Source organism: Linepithema humile, chromosome 2 (assembly GCF_040581485.1).
Source record: "Linepithema humile isolate Giens D197 chromosome 2, Lhum_UNIL_v1.0, whole genome shotgun sequence".
Classification (NCBI taxonomy): Eukaryota; Metazoa; Arthropoda; class Insecta; order Hymenoptera; family Formicidae; genus Linepithema; species Linepithema humile.
Window position 1 is genome coordinate 27139809 of NC_090129.1, and position 17120 is coordinate 27156928.

The 17120-nt window shown below is 33.0% G+C and overlaps 2 protein-coding genes across 3 annotated transcripts in view; both read right to left on the reverse strand.

Moving 5' to 3' along the window:
* The window catches only part of LOC105677795 (transmembrane protein 26), a 67939-nt gene that overhangs the window by 19226 nt on the left and 31593 nt on the right, over positions 1-17120 (reverse strand). The window contains exon 3 of the mRNA XM_067350129.1: positions 10737-11144. Within this exon, the coding sequence (XP_067206230.1) occupies positions 10737-11144 (408 nt within the window). The remainder of the gene's footprint in view (positions 1-10736; positions 11145-17120) is intronic.
* On the reverse strand, positions 5246-7630 carry LOC105677798 (uncharacterized). Of its 2 annotated transcripts, none has more exons than XM_012376650.2 (4): positions 7298-7630; positions 7028-7193; positions 6787-6898; positions 5246-6481 (listed from the first exon to the last, which is right to left on the reverse strand). In XM_012376650.2, the coding sequence occupies exons 1-4, from the start codon at positions 7327-7329 to the stop codon at positions 5844-5846; spliced, it is 948 nt and encodes a 315-aa protein (XP_012232073.1). In that variant the 5' UTR covers positions 7330-7630; the 3' UTR covers positions 5246-5843. The 2 variants fall into 2 exon arrangements, with proteins under 2 accessions (XP_012232073.1, XP_012232074.1); XM_012376651.2 differs by having other exon boundaries at positions 7028-7182; positions 7298-7628.

Below are 17120 nucleotides of genomic sequence, written 5' to 3' on the forward strand. Positions count from 1 at the left end.
GGAACTTTCTCCCATTACTGTATATATATATATATATACAGGATAATTCTTATAAGGAGGATTCTTAAATATTTAAAAGCAACATATTTCAAAGTTTATATAAAATTATGTCAAATTAAAGTATAAAATATCTCGTAAACTATTCAATTTTTGGCTATCTTACCCTAATAACTTTTTACGCCGAAAATTGTGAGGATCGATTTATATGAAAAAAATTAGTTTTATTTTAAAAAATGACGATAACCTTTAAATCTCCGAACTGCTTCCACTCGAGGTCAAATTAATATCTCTATTTTTTACCCCCTTCAAACGAAACAACTTTTATTTGAAAAATTTTTCAATATGACTTCAAACTTCACAGATAATCGCGTCGGTCACTCTGTATAATATATATATATATACAGGGTGTCCCGTAAAGACCGTAACAACGCTTAGGGGTATATTTCTGAGATAATTCTGAGCAAAAAATCTTAATACCAAAATACTCAGGGTGTAATGGTTTTTGAATTAGAAGCATTTAAAGTTAGCGAATAAGATAGCCTGAAATTTGCGCGCTCAGGTGTGTACAACGTACAGCGATAAAAGTGAAATTGACTATCGCTCTCCTGTTGTCAGTATTAATATTTGGAAAATAAATTTGCTAATACATATTAACATAAATATTGTTTACGCAATTAAGATTTTGTTGAAAATATTATAAAGAAAAAAATATTATGATACACCAAACGCAAGCTGTCAAAAATTACATTTTTTTGACATTTCTTTTTATCTTACTGATATTTGTACAATAAAATGATTAAATAATTGAAATAGTTTCACAATATTTTATTTTAATAACAGTTAAAAATAATTAAATAATATTGAATATGTAAAGACTTGGCGCATAATTTTGAGGTAATAAATGTTGTACCTTTGAGTAATGAAACGCATGCATTTCATTTTCTTTTAATATTTTATGAACCATTGTTTTTGACATTCCAACTTGACGACTAATTTCACGAATACTCATTGTAGGATTTTCTTCTACATTACGTAGCACTTTTTCTTCAATTTACCATAAATGAGTAACATATCACAATATTCTGTACAAATATCTGTAAGATAAAAAGAAATGTCAAAAAAATGTAATTTTTGACAGCTTGCGTTTTGTGTATCATAATATTTTTTTCTTTATAATATTTTTAACAAAATCTTAATTGCGTAAACAATATTTATGTTAATATGTATTAGCAAGTTTATTTTCCAAATATTAATACTAACAACAGGAGAGCGATAGTCAATTTCGCTTTTATCATTGTACGTTGTACACACCTGAGCGCACAAATTTCAGGCTATCTTATTCGCTAACTTTAAATGCTTCTAATTCAAAAACCATTACACCCGGAGTATTTTGGTATTAAGATTTTTTGCTCAGAATTATCTCAGAAATATACCCCTAAGCGTTGTTACGGTCTTTACGGGACACCCTGTATATATATATATGAGGCATTCTTTCTCAACTTTACACCCATACTGCCCATTTTCTACTTGATCTAAAAATTTTTGAAAAAATCTTAAAATTTACAGAAAAATGTAAACTTTCCAATGGCGCGTGTCAAAATTATCAAATTCAATTGAATCATACTTAAAATTTCAGAAAACCAAAAAAAAAAATAAAAACGGTAATTATTCAAGTGTAGCAATTATTCATTCGACGTTTTTCTCTTCCAATTAACACTTTCGAGTACTCTGTTTATCTGTGCACTGTCACATGAGTCTAAACTAAAATGGCGGATCTAATATGGCCGCCAAAAATTTAAAAAATTTAAGAAATTAACTGATTTTTATAAAACTTGGTATCAAGAGGTTTTTCGGGTTACTGTATACGAGTCTAAAGTTATCTTTCAAAAATACAAAATGACGGATCCAATATGGCCACCAAAACATTTTGAAAATTTTTTAGAAATTAACGAATTTTTATAATACTTGGTATCAGGGACTTTTTCGGGTTGCTAATAACGAATCTGAAGTCGCATTTCGAAAATTTAAAATGGCGGATCTAATATGGCAATTAAGAATTTAAAAAATTTTTAAAAGTAAGGAAGTTTTATAAAATTTGAACAGAGAGTTTTACGGCCAGTTAGATACAAATCTTAAGTCGGATTTCGAAAACTGAAAATGTCAGATCTAATATGAAGACCAAAAATATTGAAAATTTAGGAAATTGACAGATTTTTATAAAATTTGATACCAGAGATACTTTTAATTCTGATGTCGCCTGAGCTCTTACCCCCTACTTTTTGAAATCTTGATATGAAAAAGTCAAACTATTACCAGCATTAGAATATCTCTTAATCACCATTTCTTTGTTGATTGGGACGAAACAGTGATTTCTCAGAATCTCTGAAACTGGTGGAGCTACATCAAATCATTTTTTCAAAAATCTTTTTGTCTTTTGGTGCTCTTTGTCATTATATGACAGTATACTAATGGGGCATTCTTTCTCAACGTTACACCCATGCTGTTTCGTCCCAATCAACAAAGAAATGGTGATTAAGAGATATTCCAATGCTGGTAATAGTTCGACTTTTTCATATCAAGATTTCAAAAAGTAGGGGGTAAGAGCTCAGGCGACATCAGAATCAGAGGTATCTCTAGTATCAAGTTTTATAAAAATCTGTCAATTTCCTAAATTTTCAATATTTTTGGTCTTCATATTAGATCTGACATTTTTAGTTTTTGAAATCCGACTTAAGATTTGTATTTAGCTGGCCGTAAAACTCTCTGTTCAAATTTTATAAAACTCCTTTACTTTTAAAAATTTTTCAATTTTTTAGTTGCCATATTAGATCCGCCATTTTGAATTTTTGAAATGCGACTTCAGATTCGTTATTAGCAACCCGAAAAAGTCCCTGATACCAAGTATTATAAAAATTCGTTAATTTCTAAAAATTTTCAAAATGTTTTGGTGGCCATATTGGATCCGCCATTTTAGTTTAGACTCATATGACAGTGCACAGATAAACAGAGTACTCGAAAGTGTTAATTGGAAGAGAAAAACGTCGAATGAATAATCGCTACACTTGAATAATTACCGTTTTTATTATTTTTTTTCGATTTTCTGAAATTTTAAGTATGATTCAATTGAATTTGATAATTTTGCCACGCGCCATTGGAAAGCTTACATTTTTCTGTAAATTTTAAGATTTTTTCAAAAATTTTTAGATTAAATAGAAAATGGGCAGCATGGGTGTAAAGTTGAGAAAGAATGCCCCATATATATATATATATATATATATACTACTATATATTACATAATATATTATATATGTATACAGATATATTCACGGACACGGAATGTATAGTGTGATTATCCGTGCCAGAAGAAATAACTTTTTCCTCTGGCAAAATTGTGTCTGAACATTACTTTTTAAATGAGAGCAACTTTAAGCTAACGAATAAGCGCACTATTCTGTTCAATGAGAGAGTAACCTCGATCTGCGCATAGGAGAAGTATAGCGGACAAAGTGAGGAGAGCATTGGCATTGACAAGCTGCACGAGCAGTACAGTCCTGTAGAGTGAGGGGGCTACTGAGTGTTCCGTGAGGGGAAACCTGCGCCGAACGAGTTTTCGTCCGATCCGAGGTTACTCTCTCGTTGGACAGAGTATAGGTTCAATACCACCTATAGACAAAGCCTCTCCATTGAAATCGTGACGTCATCACTAGTAGGCCATTTGCTATTTTACTCTCAAGTGTTAAGTACGAGGGGAAAAGTTTTGAGCCTCAATACGAAGATGGCATTACTCGTCAAAACCATTTCGGTATTACAATCGTATATGCTTTGAAAGATAACTGTGAAAATTGTAAACATTTTGTACGCTCAGTTATTGTTTGACGGTCATTTGTGCCAGTCGATGTCAGTATTTTCGTAAAAATGGAAAAAAACGAATATCGTGCCGTAATTAAATTCTTGCATTTAAAAGGCAATACACCTATGGAAATTAAAGCCGAGTTAAACGCTGTCGGTTTTAATTTCCATAGGCGTATTGCCTTTCAAATGCAAGAATTTAATTACGGCACGATATTCGTTTTTTCCATTTTTACAAAAATACTGACATCGACTGGCACAAATGACCATCAAACAATAACTGAGCATACAAAATGTTTACAATTTTCACAGTTATCTTTCAAAGCATATACGATTGTAATATCGAAATGGTTTTGATGAGTAATGCCATTTTCGTATTGAGGCTCAAAACTTTTCAGACGACCCTCGTATGTGCGATTAAACTTTTAATTAAAGTTTTTTATTGTAAACTTTTTTTAAAAATAAATATATACTTGGGTTAAAAAATAAGGAAACCAATTTAAAGATTATTAAATTACTCTTTATTAAATAATAATAGTAAACTCTTTGGTATTATTTAACCAGTTGAGTGGTAATGTATCATATATGTACAAAAAAAAGTGCCAAACGTGGTAATGTATCATATATGTACATTTTTAAATAACTCTAATAATTTTCAACAGATTTGCACAAAACTTGATATCCTAAGGTTTTTTGGGCTGCTAAATTCGAATCTGTTGTCAAAATTGCAAAATTCAAAATGGCGGATCCAATATGGCGACTGTTAATTGTTAAAACGACTAAAATATTGGAGTTAGGTAAAATATGTACAAGACCTTATTTGTAGAGTTTTTTATGAGCTTCATTTTTTGTTTGACAACTTTTTCCGTACAATGAATACTTTCTGAAATAATTAACAAAAACAGTTTTATTTTTGAACCTTTAAGGGGGGCTGGGGGGCGGAGGGGACACTTGCGCCAAAAATCCATTTGGGAATATTATTTACTAGATAAAATAAGTATTTAGGCTGAATATAAGCCAAATCGGAGGTGATAGCTTTTCGGAAGTCCACCCCCCTTTTTTGATCCACCTCCATTTTTTACTAGAAAGACGTAGTAAACATTTTCAAAAATCATTGTTCTTGTCTTGAAACGCCCTTTCAAATGATCCCCACTCGACCCATAGTGCCATTTAACATTTTCCACCCCTATTCTGCCCCCCCGCCCCCCAGGGGGGGGGGGAGGATTTACACCCATTCTAAAAAGTTGCTTTTTCGAAAACTTTGAACCCATGTTTCACTGTTTTTCGATATTTTAACTTTTGGCTCTTACCACTTTTGACACAAATCTTTCGGAAAAGTCTACCACTCAACTGGTTAAAGCAAAAAAAAAAAAATATAATAATTTGGTAAAACAGCTTTGGTTTACGTCCTTTTTGGTTTAATTCTTTTGCAGTCTGGCATTATTTTTGTTTTTATGACATTATTTTGTCTTTTTATGTAATTATTTAATAGGATGTTAGAGAATATATGTGTAATTTTTGTAATTAACATTTGAATTGAATGCTTTGAACAACAGTATCCTGAAAAAAGTAAGTCACGTATAATTTCGAATGCTAGAGTCTTTAAAATTTGACGTTTTTTTGTATGAGAAAATCGTGTTCATTTTCAAGTAATTTTTGCACAATTAGGAAAGTATATGCTGCACACGTAATATCTTCGTTGGGATAACATAAACCTCCTTGATTGTTTGCTGCTATTAAAGTAGAAAAATTTATTATCTTGTCTCCAATTTGAAAAACTTTGCAGTATTTGCATTTGAATTTTTTTATCGCTGAATATGAAGCGTATCCTGCTACATAAGTATACGAGAAGTGGCCAAGTATTGTCTTCGATATTGTTAAGGTCTTCATCAATAAGGCATTTCTTAATAATACGAGTATATTTTCTAATCGAAAATCAATTTAAAATGTCAATGCATGTTTTTAGAAAATGTTATAAATTAATATAAAGTTTTCTATCCAGATAGGAAAGCATGCAGAACAATTTTAGCTTCATTTTTATTCGAAATATCCAATAATTTAATTTGTTGCAATAAAAAGTCTATAACCGGCTTTCGTTCAGATAATGTTGTCGACAATGAATTTAAAATATTGATACAGGTATTTAAATTCTCCTTCACCGAACAGTCTTGATATTTTTCTTCCAAAGATGTTAAGGCTTGGCCGAGAATATCTTCAATTTCTATGACATTGCTTACTACCAATGGAAATTTGAGTTTCTTCTCATTCAAATATTTAACTTCCCTTGATCCATAAAATAAAGTGACGGTGAAATTCTCCGACACTCGCGCACAACACTTAACGTTTGGATACAATGTATCTTCTACATAAAACAAATAAATAGTTCTGTCTTTGTGCGAAATTATCCACTTCTGTATATCAATGCAATCCTTCAATTTCGCATACAGCTCTTCTAGCGTAGAAAATCCGTTTTTCTCATGAAACTCCTTTCTCGATTCTATGCTGCTTGCAATGGCTTGCTCGATCATCGCATACTGCATCTTTAAACGTTTTTTTTCTGGGCCTTCTCGATGAAGTACTTCACTTTTTGTTAAGTATTGAGGACAGTTTGGCAACTGACTTGGAACAGCGTCTGTAATAAAAAAATAATGCAATGAGAAAAGGAAATGTTCCGTTGTCTCGTTATGGGGAATATTGAGTTCCAAGCGTTAATATTAGTATAATAATAGTATTTATAACTTTATGGAATTCATAAATATAACTGAAATACATATATTTATAAAATCAATACACTTTATTCTTCGAAAAAAAGATGTCTATTACGTTGTGTTATCTTAATCAGAACAATAACAAAAAACATGTAACCGAGATAAACACAATTAGAATATTAAAATATTTTGGCTGTAAAATTTTTTGAAATTATTTTTAAACACTCACCTTTAATTAAATGTGGGTATCGCAATGGAGCAGTCAACAATTTCCCATTAGCTTTGTCATAATGGCTCGTTTTCCGTTTAATTTCGTGAGAATGAAAATGTAACTCGCATACCTAAAGATAAACAAAAACAAATGTAATGCATAAGGTTTTGTCTTAAGACTATTTATAGATTAACGAATTGATCGTTAACATATTATTTATAATATTAATTTTATTTACAAATATATTGAATTAACTTACTTTTGAACTATTTGTAGGACAAAAATTCTGTCTACAAATAGCACGCAACCATTTCCTTTTTATTTCCTCATTTTTCGGAAAAGAAAACATTGCGACCTTTGGCCCATTTTTGTAGTTGCCATTACAATTTGGCACACAACATTTGAAAGGCATTGCTATAAAACAACTACATAATTTTAATAATAAAAAAGTATGATCCAAATCTAACCTATTATGGTCAGTTTTCTAAATACGTTCATAATTCGGTAATTTAATAAGATTATGACTTACCTTAATAATACCTGGGAATTACAGGCATTCATCAACTATCCACAACAAAAAATTTTAGTCACAACACTCCAAACTATTGAAAAATTCGCGTTATTATCGTGAAACTCAATGTAAAGTTTAGAAACTGAAAGATAAATAGTCTGTTGATGACGTCAGACCCTTGTCCAAATGAAGTAGAGAGGCCTTAGGTCTGTTCTTTATAGCTGAACTAGTGCAGCCAGTTCCTTGCAGTCTCCTTCCAATATGAAGGGGAAAAAATAAACTCTGAACTAGTGTCACTCTGAACTAGCCAGTTCAGCTATAAAGAACAGACCTCTTGTCTATAGGTGGTGTTGATAGATTACGCATGAATCAGGGGCGGCGCGCGCTGTTACGAGCGTATAGCTACGTAATAGATTATTTAAAATAAGTCGGGACACGTTTGTGGAAAAAGTCTTTATTCGGTGTTGCTGGTTTGAGCTTTGATCGAGAACTGAACTGGCGAGAATGATCTTCGTTTAAGGTGCTGTAGGAAAAGAGCGGCGGAATGTTTATTGGAAGGAGGCGGTTTTGTCAAAAGGAAAATATGCGTTAGGCATAGGGACAGCGTTTATGTTTATTGCAGTTATCGAAGGGTCATGTGTTTAGGATCAAGAAGGAGTAAAGATAAAAAAAGGTTCAAAGGTTCGAATAAAAAGAGTAATCTAAGAAACTATAAGTTGCGGCACGTAACAGTGCACGGCGTGCGTGGCGCGTGATGGTGTACGCTATTTTACTATTTCGCTAAAGATTTTGTAAGAACTATGCATGATATCTAAATATCGCTATTTTGAATGTTTACTTAATAAGAGAACACTTTCTAATTGATATCAGTCGAAGCAACGACTGAAAATAAAATAAACAGATTAAATAACACGTAAATAATTTTGATTTAAGATTTTTATTCTAACGTTCTAAAAGTGTTTGTAGCCTTGAAAAGGGTCGATTAAATGTTTTAAAGCAGCGCTCGGAATTAGTTGCACATTTCGGGCCGATTCAGGAAACGACGCCTCCTGTTCCTCCACTACCGCCCGGCCGCTGGCGGCCGAGCCGCCAATAGCGTGCCGAGCCACGCATGCCGTGCTCTGATTCATGCATAATCTAAAGCGCTTATTTGTTAGCTTAAAGTTGCTCTTATTTAAAAAGTAATGTTTAGACACAATTTTGAGAGGAAAAAGTTATTTTTTCTGGCACGGACAATCCACTGTACATTCCATGTCCGTGAATTCTGGGACACCCTGTATATAATATATTAATATATATATTTGTAATATACATGATATAGGCAATATACAGGGTGATTCAAAATAACCGTATGTCCTTAAAGGGACATATTCCTGAGCGTATTCTGAGACAACTTTTCCTTTGGCAAAAGTTTGTGCGGAGCTTAATTTTTAAATTATAAAAGAAAATAGTTAGCGTATCGTGAGTTGAGTACAAGAAACAAGCAGGGGCGCCGCAACTCACCGCTACACACGGGTGTTTACGTGAGGCGCCTGCTACAATCAGCTGACACTCACAAAAAGAAATCTGCGAGCAGTTGACCTGTTGACGGAGTAAAACGACTTGGTCGCTTTCCCATCGTTCGTCCTTACAGACCATTTAGCTCGAGGCGATCAAGCCCATTCACATTGATCGCAAAGTGTAAAATCTTTCTATCAGGACGTAACAATAGATTAATATATAAAGTATTATCATTAATAATGGTTGCATTGTTGCATTGCCCTGATAGCCAAGCATGTTTTGCAAAATCGTGCAACTTAATGCTGAGCATGAGTTTTCGACTAGTTGCTGTATATTTGCTAAAAACGTAATGCACAGTCATACGTATTCAACAACACGAGGGCAGATTTGAAACATTTCGTGTCAGCAGATTCAGAGCAAACGGAGAGCAACTGTTGCTCATTTTGTTGCCAACAAAATAACTTCTATTCATGGAAAACAGTTTGCTTTGTCATTCATTTTCGACAACATAAGAGCAACATGACGGTGATAGAAAAAGATAATGATGTCTGTATATGTCTTTTGTCGTATATTTTAAATATATTAATTTGTTAAAAATTGTTTAAATATGTTAATTGTGTCTTGTAACCAATATAAAATGTCGAAAATGACCTATCTTTGTGTATGTGTTTTTGCGAGTACGTGCAATTTAATAAATAAATAGGCGATACATCGACGATACTTGTGGCAAATTAACACAGCTTCGGTTTCTACCTATAGATATTTGCGGCAAGGTATATATATATATATAATAGATATGTAAAATAATAAATAAGTAAATTTTTCTTTCTAGTGATAACAAAAAAAAAGATTTATTTACTTATTATTTTATATGTTTGAAAAGAGTAAGAGTGCAAAAAATATATTAACCGTTTTCGACACGCTGTTGAATTTTTGCTAAAATTTATGACTCGGCATGTGTTGTTGGCAACTTGCTGCCATTTTGCTCTTTATGTACAGCGATAAACCATTGACAGCAACACATGCTGAATTCATGTGATATCATACCAGAGGCAAATGACTCACACACCTTGTTCTGAATTTGCTGAAAACTAATGCCCTTTGTTTTCGGTAACGTGGCAGCAACAACACAGACAGATGGCTATCAGGGTGTAAATATAAAAACAGTTATTTTATATTATGTTGTAAAGTTGCATGAATTGGATTGTTTGGATTGTATTATAATTTTAAATACTGAGAGCATAAAAAATAAGTGATGGATAGATTTTCTAATAATTTCACAATTGTTAAAGTTTTTATGTTTTTGTCTCTAAATCACATTTCTATCTTATTTTAATTGCATTGGTCACTATGAGTAATATTGTGTGCAATACACAGATTTTCCCATTGTATATTTGTTTACAATATTAAATATTTCTTTTTCGATTACATTAGATGCCGAAAATAGAGAAAGAATGAAATCTTGGTAAGACTCTGATAATTTAACAATCAAAATAAAGAGTAAAGAAGCATAAGAGCTATAGTAGAATGTTAGTGCTAAATATGTAATGTAAAATGCAAAGTGAAAAGCCAATAATACGTGCATGTAACTCTTTATTTTTTAACTTGATTCTCCGATTTTGTTGTCGCTAGTTATTAAAATAGTTTTTATCGCTAAGTGTGTAACTTTTCAAAAGATTAAAACCAAGGCAAGTATTATATATCTAGTCGGAAACCGGAATAATTCCGTGTTTTGTTAGTTATTTTATTGAACATTTAAGATTCCAAAGATTCCAAAACTTTTTCCCCTCTATTATTTTTCTTTGCTGGTATTCCCTTCCTCCACCCTTATCCGCTATCTCTTCTTCATATCTCCTTCTCTTCCCTCCATGCCAATGTATGTCCAATGTTTTGTCTAATTGTCCAATGTTTTTTAAACAGTTTTAAAGATTTGCATGTTGTTGGTGGATATACATACCTGAAGGATCATGTTCAAGGCAATTCCCCATACATCAATACTGCAACAACTGGTTTCTGTTCGAATCTTTTTCCTAGTAATGCCTCCGGATGACAATCTAGACTTCCTAGACTTGGTGGCAGTTAACACAACTGTGAATTGCATTAAGGACCACGCCCAGATACCCAAAGTCAGGTACACGAGGACGGGTTCCCTCGCTATCCTATCTTCCTTGAAAGAATCAAAGAATTCGATAATGTCAGCTGCGGTGCCAATGTAGACTAATAGAAGTTGGCTCAGTTGATCGCGAGTTAAATCGCCTTTCGGTAACATCCATCGGCCGATTATAAGAATCAACATTAAAAATTGCTCAATCAGAGTGACCCATGTTTCTGTGGAAATCTGTATATCCGGTAAGTGAATATCAACCTGAAGTGTAAACAAAAAGAAATAAACTTTGAATTGTATAATAAATTTTAATAAAATTGTCTCTGCTATCTAATAATTGTATCTTATATATTATTTATAAATATCTCTTAATTATGAAAATTATTTAAAATTTTTAACATTTTTTTTAAAATTTGCAATAAATTCCATATATAATTCCATATATAAAAACAAAAAATAATAATTCCAGAAAAAAAAGAAAAAAAAACAGATTATCGTTAAAACAGGCCATAATTTCAATTTTTTTACTGTAAGATATATAGATAACATTTTTTTGTATGTTTAATGTTTTAATTTTTATTTTTTAAGTTAACTAATGACGTTTTTTAATATTGCTGAGACTTTTACCCGTATAAAACTTGATGTTCTTGCAACGTTCTTTATAACGTCCAAATGTTCACAGAAAGTAATGTTAGAAAGTTAACGTTTTATGTATGTACTATTGTACAATCTTGTTTTTAAACGTTATATAGCAAGGGCACACAACGTTTTAAAGGACTATGAAAATAACTTTATCGTAATGGCATTCGAGAGTTTTTGGTTGTAAAACGTGATGTAGCAGCTCATTAACTTGTCGTTTTTTTAGTAAGAGCAAATTCTTCATTGACTACTGCAAGACATTTTATCGTGCGCATTAGCACGCATTAGCATTATCGTGTTCTGTGTGCGAAAGCTATTACAGTATGCGGCTTAGATGTGAATGGCACTGAATAATCACGTAACACATATCACGTTATGAAAATATTTATATAAGGTAAGTTATAAAATAATTTTGTATTTTCTAATTAATCTGAACAGTTGAATTTAATATTCATTAATACATTATATCTGCATCATAATTTCCAAAGAAATAAAAAATGTAGATAAGCGAAATATAACCCCATCTCATTATTATCACTATTATCTTTAGTATCATTGTTTGTTGGTTATTCCTTGTTATAATTTTTTTTTGATTGATTAATATCATACAATAAAAAGCTAATATATGATACAGTTCAATTGTATATCTCAAATTTTTTGACACAAGCAATATTTTATTTTTAGCTGAACTCAAGACATTCACACATGTATTTTTAAAAGAAATAAAATGAAGAGGAAAAGAACAAAATAATTCTTAGCTTTTAGTAAAAGGCATTAAAATAGAATTTAATATCAGAAGTTGACTATTTCATGACGGATAAGTCAGATGAAACTAGTGTTAATATCAATACAAATATTATAAATAAACTATATCATAATATCTGTATAAGTACATTTGATGAAAGAAGTAATAGTATCGATACAATTACATTTGAAGAAAGTGATAATGCCAGAGCAAAAGTAAATTTATTGAAATAAGCAATGACTATTACAGTAATACGGATAATTCAAAAGACAAGAGCAGTGATATGTGAGATACAGATGTAATCAATTTGAATAATACTGATGCTAGTTTTTTAGATTTGGACAGTCAGTTTATTTTAAATCTTTTGCCTAATTCTCTTAACTTAAAAAAATTGACTAAAATCTCAAAATTGGGAGGGATGGGAAAAAATTTCGGAAAAAAATTTGAAAGTTTTGAAAATTTTAAGTACATAGAATACATGAAAAATCATATAACTTTTGTCCGAAACATTTTTTCATATCCCTTCCTGTTTTGATAATATTCACTTAGAAAAAAATCTGTTTTTTTTTTCAAAAGGGTGTATCACCTCTTTTAACCTTCGATTGGGCATGTATAAAAAAATATGTATAACCTAAAATTGTATGTTTTACAACATATTTCAAGGAGAATCAAAGCAGTGTCGGACGGTTTTCTTGTGAGGCAAACGTTTTTAATAAAAATAGTAAAAGAAGACAGACGTCCCCCGACTATTATTGTACCAAATCTACTATCCTTTTACAAAAAACTACACATTGGCACATGGGAAGATTCTCTCCATATGTTATACAGGGTGTTTCATAATGTCCGTGCCAATGTTCGTGTGCAGGTAAAGCGCAGTAAACTGAATAGAAAAATCCTTTACCGTTTTGCAATTTTTGCAATAATAATTGAGAGATTAATTAAAAAGGATTGACAAATAATAGCGCGTTGCGCGCGACCGTGGACCATACGCTCTAGGCGTGTAACTAGGTTATCGTATAACAACGACGATCGCACGGCAACGAAAAATAACAACGCATGGTGAGAGCGGAGGTAATTGGTACATGTGCAGCGGGCAAAGGCACGAGAGGCTGGACCGATCGATAATTTTCTCGTATCTTTCTTTTTCTTTCTTTTTATAAGTTTCTTTTATATTAATTCAAATAAAATTATTTTGTGTAAAGAAAATGTAGCGCTATCATTCCACACCACCTTGCGGTAGCATGGTGCATTTTTTAAAAAGTGGTTTCTTCTGTAGACCTAATCCACTCTCATAATTTAATGCAGAAACTGTTCGAAGTGGCTTCCTTGTTTCTCAATGCACAATTCTACCCTTCGTACAATATTGCGCGTCGCACGGTGCGCCATTTTCGGTGTGATAGTATTAAAGGCCACGAGAATCGCTTCGCGTACTTCATCTTTTATACCATCACGCCGATGCTCAACCAAATTCTTGATGTATCCCTGTATAAAAAAATTTAGAACATTAAGCTCTGGCGATCATGCCGGTCAAGTGATTGGGCCACCTCTATCCACTTTTTCGGATCGTATCGATGTAACGTACAATACACCGCAGATTGAGATAGACCGAGCGCACGAGCTGCACGGTGCACGCTGTTGCTGGGATATTTTTCAAACACATGCAAGATTCTTTCTTCATCATTTATGCGAAGTCGCCTTGCATCACAATTTTGGAAACTTGACAGGAAAATCCTGTCTGCTTCGCACGTCGTATACATCTATTGATTACTTGTCTCGATTGATATCTTTTACGCTCCAGGTGCACTAAGGAGTGCGATGTTTTTGTCTTAAAAATGTAAAGCATCATATGCTATTGTTTATTGTTGTAAGCTTTGTTACATTTCTTAGTTACGGTCATCTGATTGTTTATTAGATTTTCTTGCGAGAGATTAAAAACTGTGTCTGCGAAACGCGTCTCCATCAATTATGGCACAGTTTACTACTGAGGAATATTTCCAAATGATTGTCAGTTACGGAATGACCGGATAAAAATATCCGTGCAGCAACACGAACTTTCAGGGAGCGATTCCCGGAGCGCGAAAAATTTCCGTCAAGAAACGTAATCGATAGATGTGTGCAACGTGCGAGGGAGACAGGATTTCTCCTGCCAAATTTTCAAAATTATGGTGCACCAGGGCGTCTTCGCGCAAACGATGAAGAGAGAATTTTGCGTGCATTTAAGGAAAATTCCGGCAATAGCGTGCGCCGTACAGCTCGTGCGCTCGGTCTATCTCAATCTGCGATCGTACGTTACATCGATACCGTATCACTTCCAACGAGTGCAACAGCTTCTTCCAAGCAGGGGAAAATTTACCAATGGGCCAACATAGGCCATGGCCTAGGAGCCGCAGGCCCCAAGGGGGCCGCGCGACTGAAAAAATTTTTTGTAAAATTTATTTTTAATCTTTCCATTTCTTGAAACTTGTAGCACCAATTCAAAATAACCAATTAATAAAATTTTTCCAATCTGAAAATTATCTTTCGGATTACTTAATTATTAAATTATTTCAACTGTTTTACTAGCTTTACTGCTGGGCATTGAACTATATACCATACTGGAACGAGCACAGGCTACCCCCTCCATTCGACAAAACGGTCAGACAAGGCAATGACTCGGTACCGGATTTCTCTTTCTATCTTGTCTACTCTCGACTAATAGTAGCTGTGAACACGTGACCAAAACTGTTGGTTAGATAGAGAGATCCGGGTCCGAACAGCTAACTCCATCTGACCGGTCGAGAACAAAGGCGTGCTCGTTCCAGTATGGTATATATTTCAATGCTGCTGGGAGAAACGAAACGCAGCACCAGTAAATTTCACCGCTGCCAACTGAACTATTTTTACTGGCAGTAACCAAACTTATTTTCGAACACACTATTAGTATACATGGGTCGGTATTCATAATCCGTTCCTATATTCAAGATCAACTTAAGTAGGGACTTATATTCGCTCATTTTGTCAGACACAATCTGTATGTGACGAAGAGAGCGAATATAAGTCCGCACTTAAGATCTTGAATATAAGAACGGATTATGAATACCGCCCATGGACTCCGTATGACAACTTGAGAGTGATGGCAGCACAACTGAGGGAGACAAGAGTGAAACAAAAGAGTCCCTCTATCTCGCTCCCTCTCAGTTCTGCTGCCTTTACTAGTTTACACGGGAAATAATAGTGCTTGCGGGGTCCATGTATACTAAGTCCATGGTATCACGCATCACCGCAGAACCGCAGAACGTCGCACGTATTGACTCAGTCAAATTTTTTAATATAATACTCAAAATTTGATCTCAAGGATATAAAACTGTATGGTTATTGGTTGACGCATGTATTCATCTTTTTAATTCTTTTTAATCAGTTTAGAATATAATTAAGGTACGATATACCTGACCTGACTCCGATCTCCGATCTTTGAATAATAGTATTTTCTGCAAACTAAGATCATCCACGAGATTGAATCATGGATAAAAATGTGCATTTTGCAAGTGGTTCTTTCAAACGTAAATTGAAAAAAAAAGATAAAGTTCACGCAGAAACTATAAAAAAAATCCCAAAGTTGCAAACATTTTTTACCGTTTCAAAAGACTCCACTGGTAGCTTGCAAATACCAAATAACGATTGCGAAGTAGTTTCAATATCCAATTCAAGGCATTCAAGCTAAGAAAATTTAATAAATGATACTGAAAGTATTAACACATCCTCGGTATTTCCAGTAAACGAGATAGATTCAGAACTCGAATTGGGATTGGAAAGTAATAGTGCTAAGTCTGAACGTTCCAAAATGGTGTCTAATATTAAAGAAAATAATTTTGAATTTAAAATGGACCTTACAGATTCAGTTTTGTGGTCAGATGTAAACCCAAAAATAGTTGATTACATTATCAAACACAGTCCTACACATTTATCGGATGTAAGTGTATGTGATTTTACACAATCAAAACGTATTTATTCAGACAGGATCCGATATGCAAACAAACAAATAATGTTTACGCGACTTCAAAATGGAGAATTGAAAAAGCGAGAGTGGTTAATGTATTCGAACTCTACAGGGTGTTTCTACTGTATATTTAGTAAGCTTTTTCATGCAGGTACAAACTTTTTTACAAATGATTTTAATGACTGGAAAAATAGTCGAAGATTGAAAAAACATGAAAGAAGCCTCGAACATCGAAATAATACAAAAAGCTTTGTTTTTAGAAGTCATGCGTTAAATAAAATCGATTCTGCTCTTAATCGGCAATATTTAAAAGAAATTGATTACTGATACAAAGTTTTACAGCGTGTGGTAAGTGTAATAAAATTTCTTGGAATTCGTGGCTTGCCATTTCGTGGTGATGAAAGTAATGAAGTATTTGGTTCGATTAAAAACGTTAATTATTTCGGATTATGAGTTACTTGCTGAACATGATTAACTAAAAACTCATATTAAAACTCATGGTAACCCAGGAAGTGGCAAGACCAGCTATCTGTCAAAAACGACTTGCAATAAATTCATTGATATAATTTACAATAGAGTAGTTTAAACAATAGTTGATGAACTAAAGTCAACAAAATATTATTCTATAAGCGTAGATTCTACCCCAGATATCACACATGCTGATCAGCTAACTTTTGTATTATGTTATACCCTAGATGATGGATCGCCTGTTGAACATTTTGTAAAATTTATTAGAATGTCCAATCACACTGCAGCAGAGATGGAAAAAATTGTATTAGATATTCTTTTCTTTTTGAAAATCTCACTCAAAGATATGAGAGGTCAGTCATACGACAATGCATCCAATATGTCTGGGAAATATGGAGGATTACAAGCT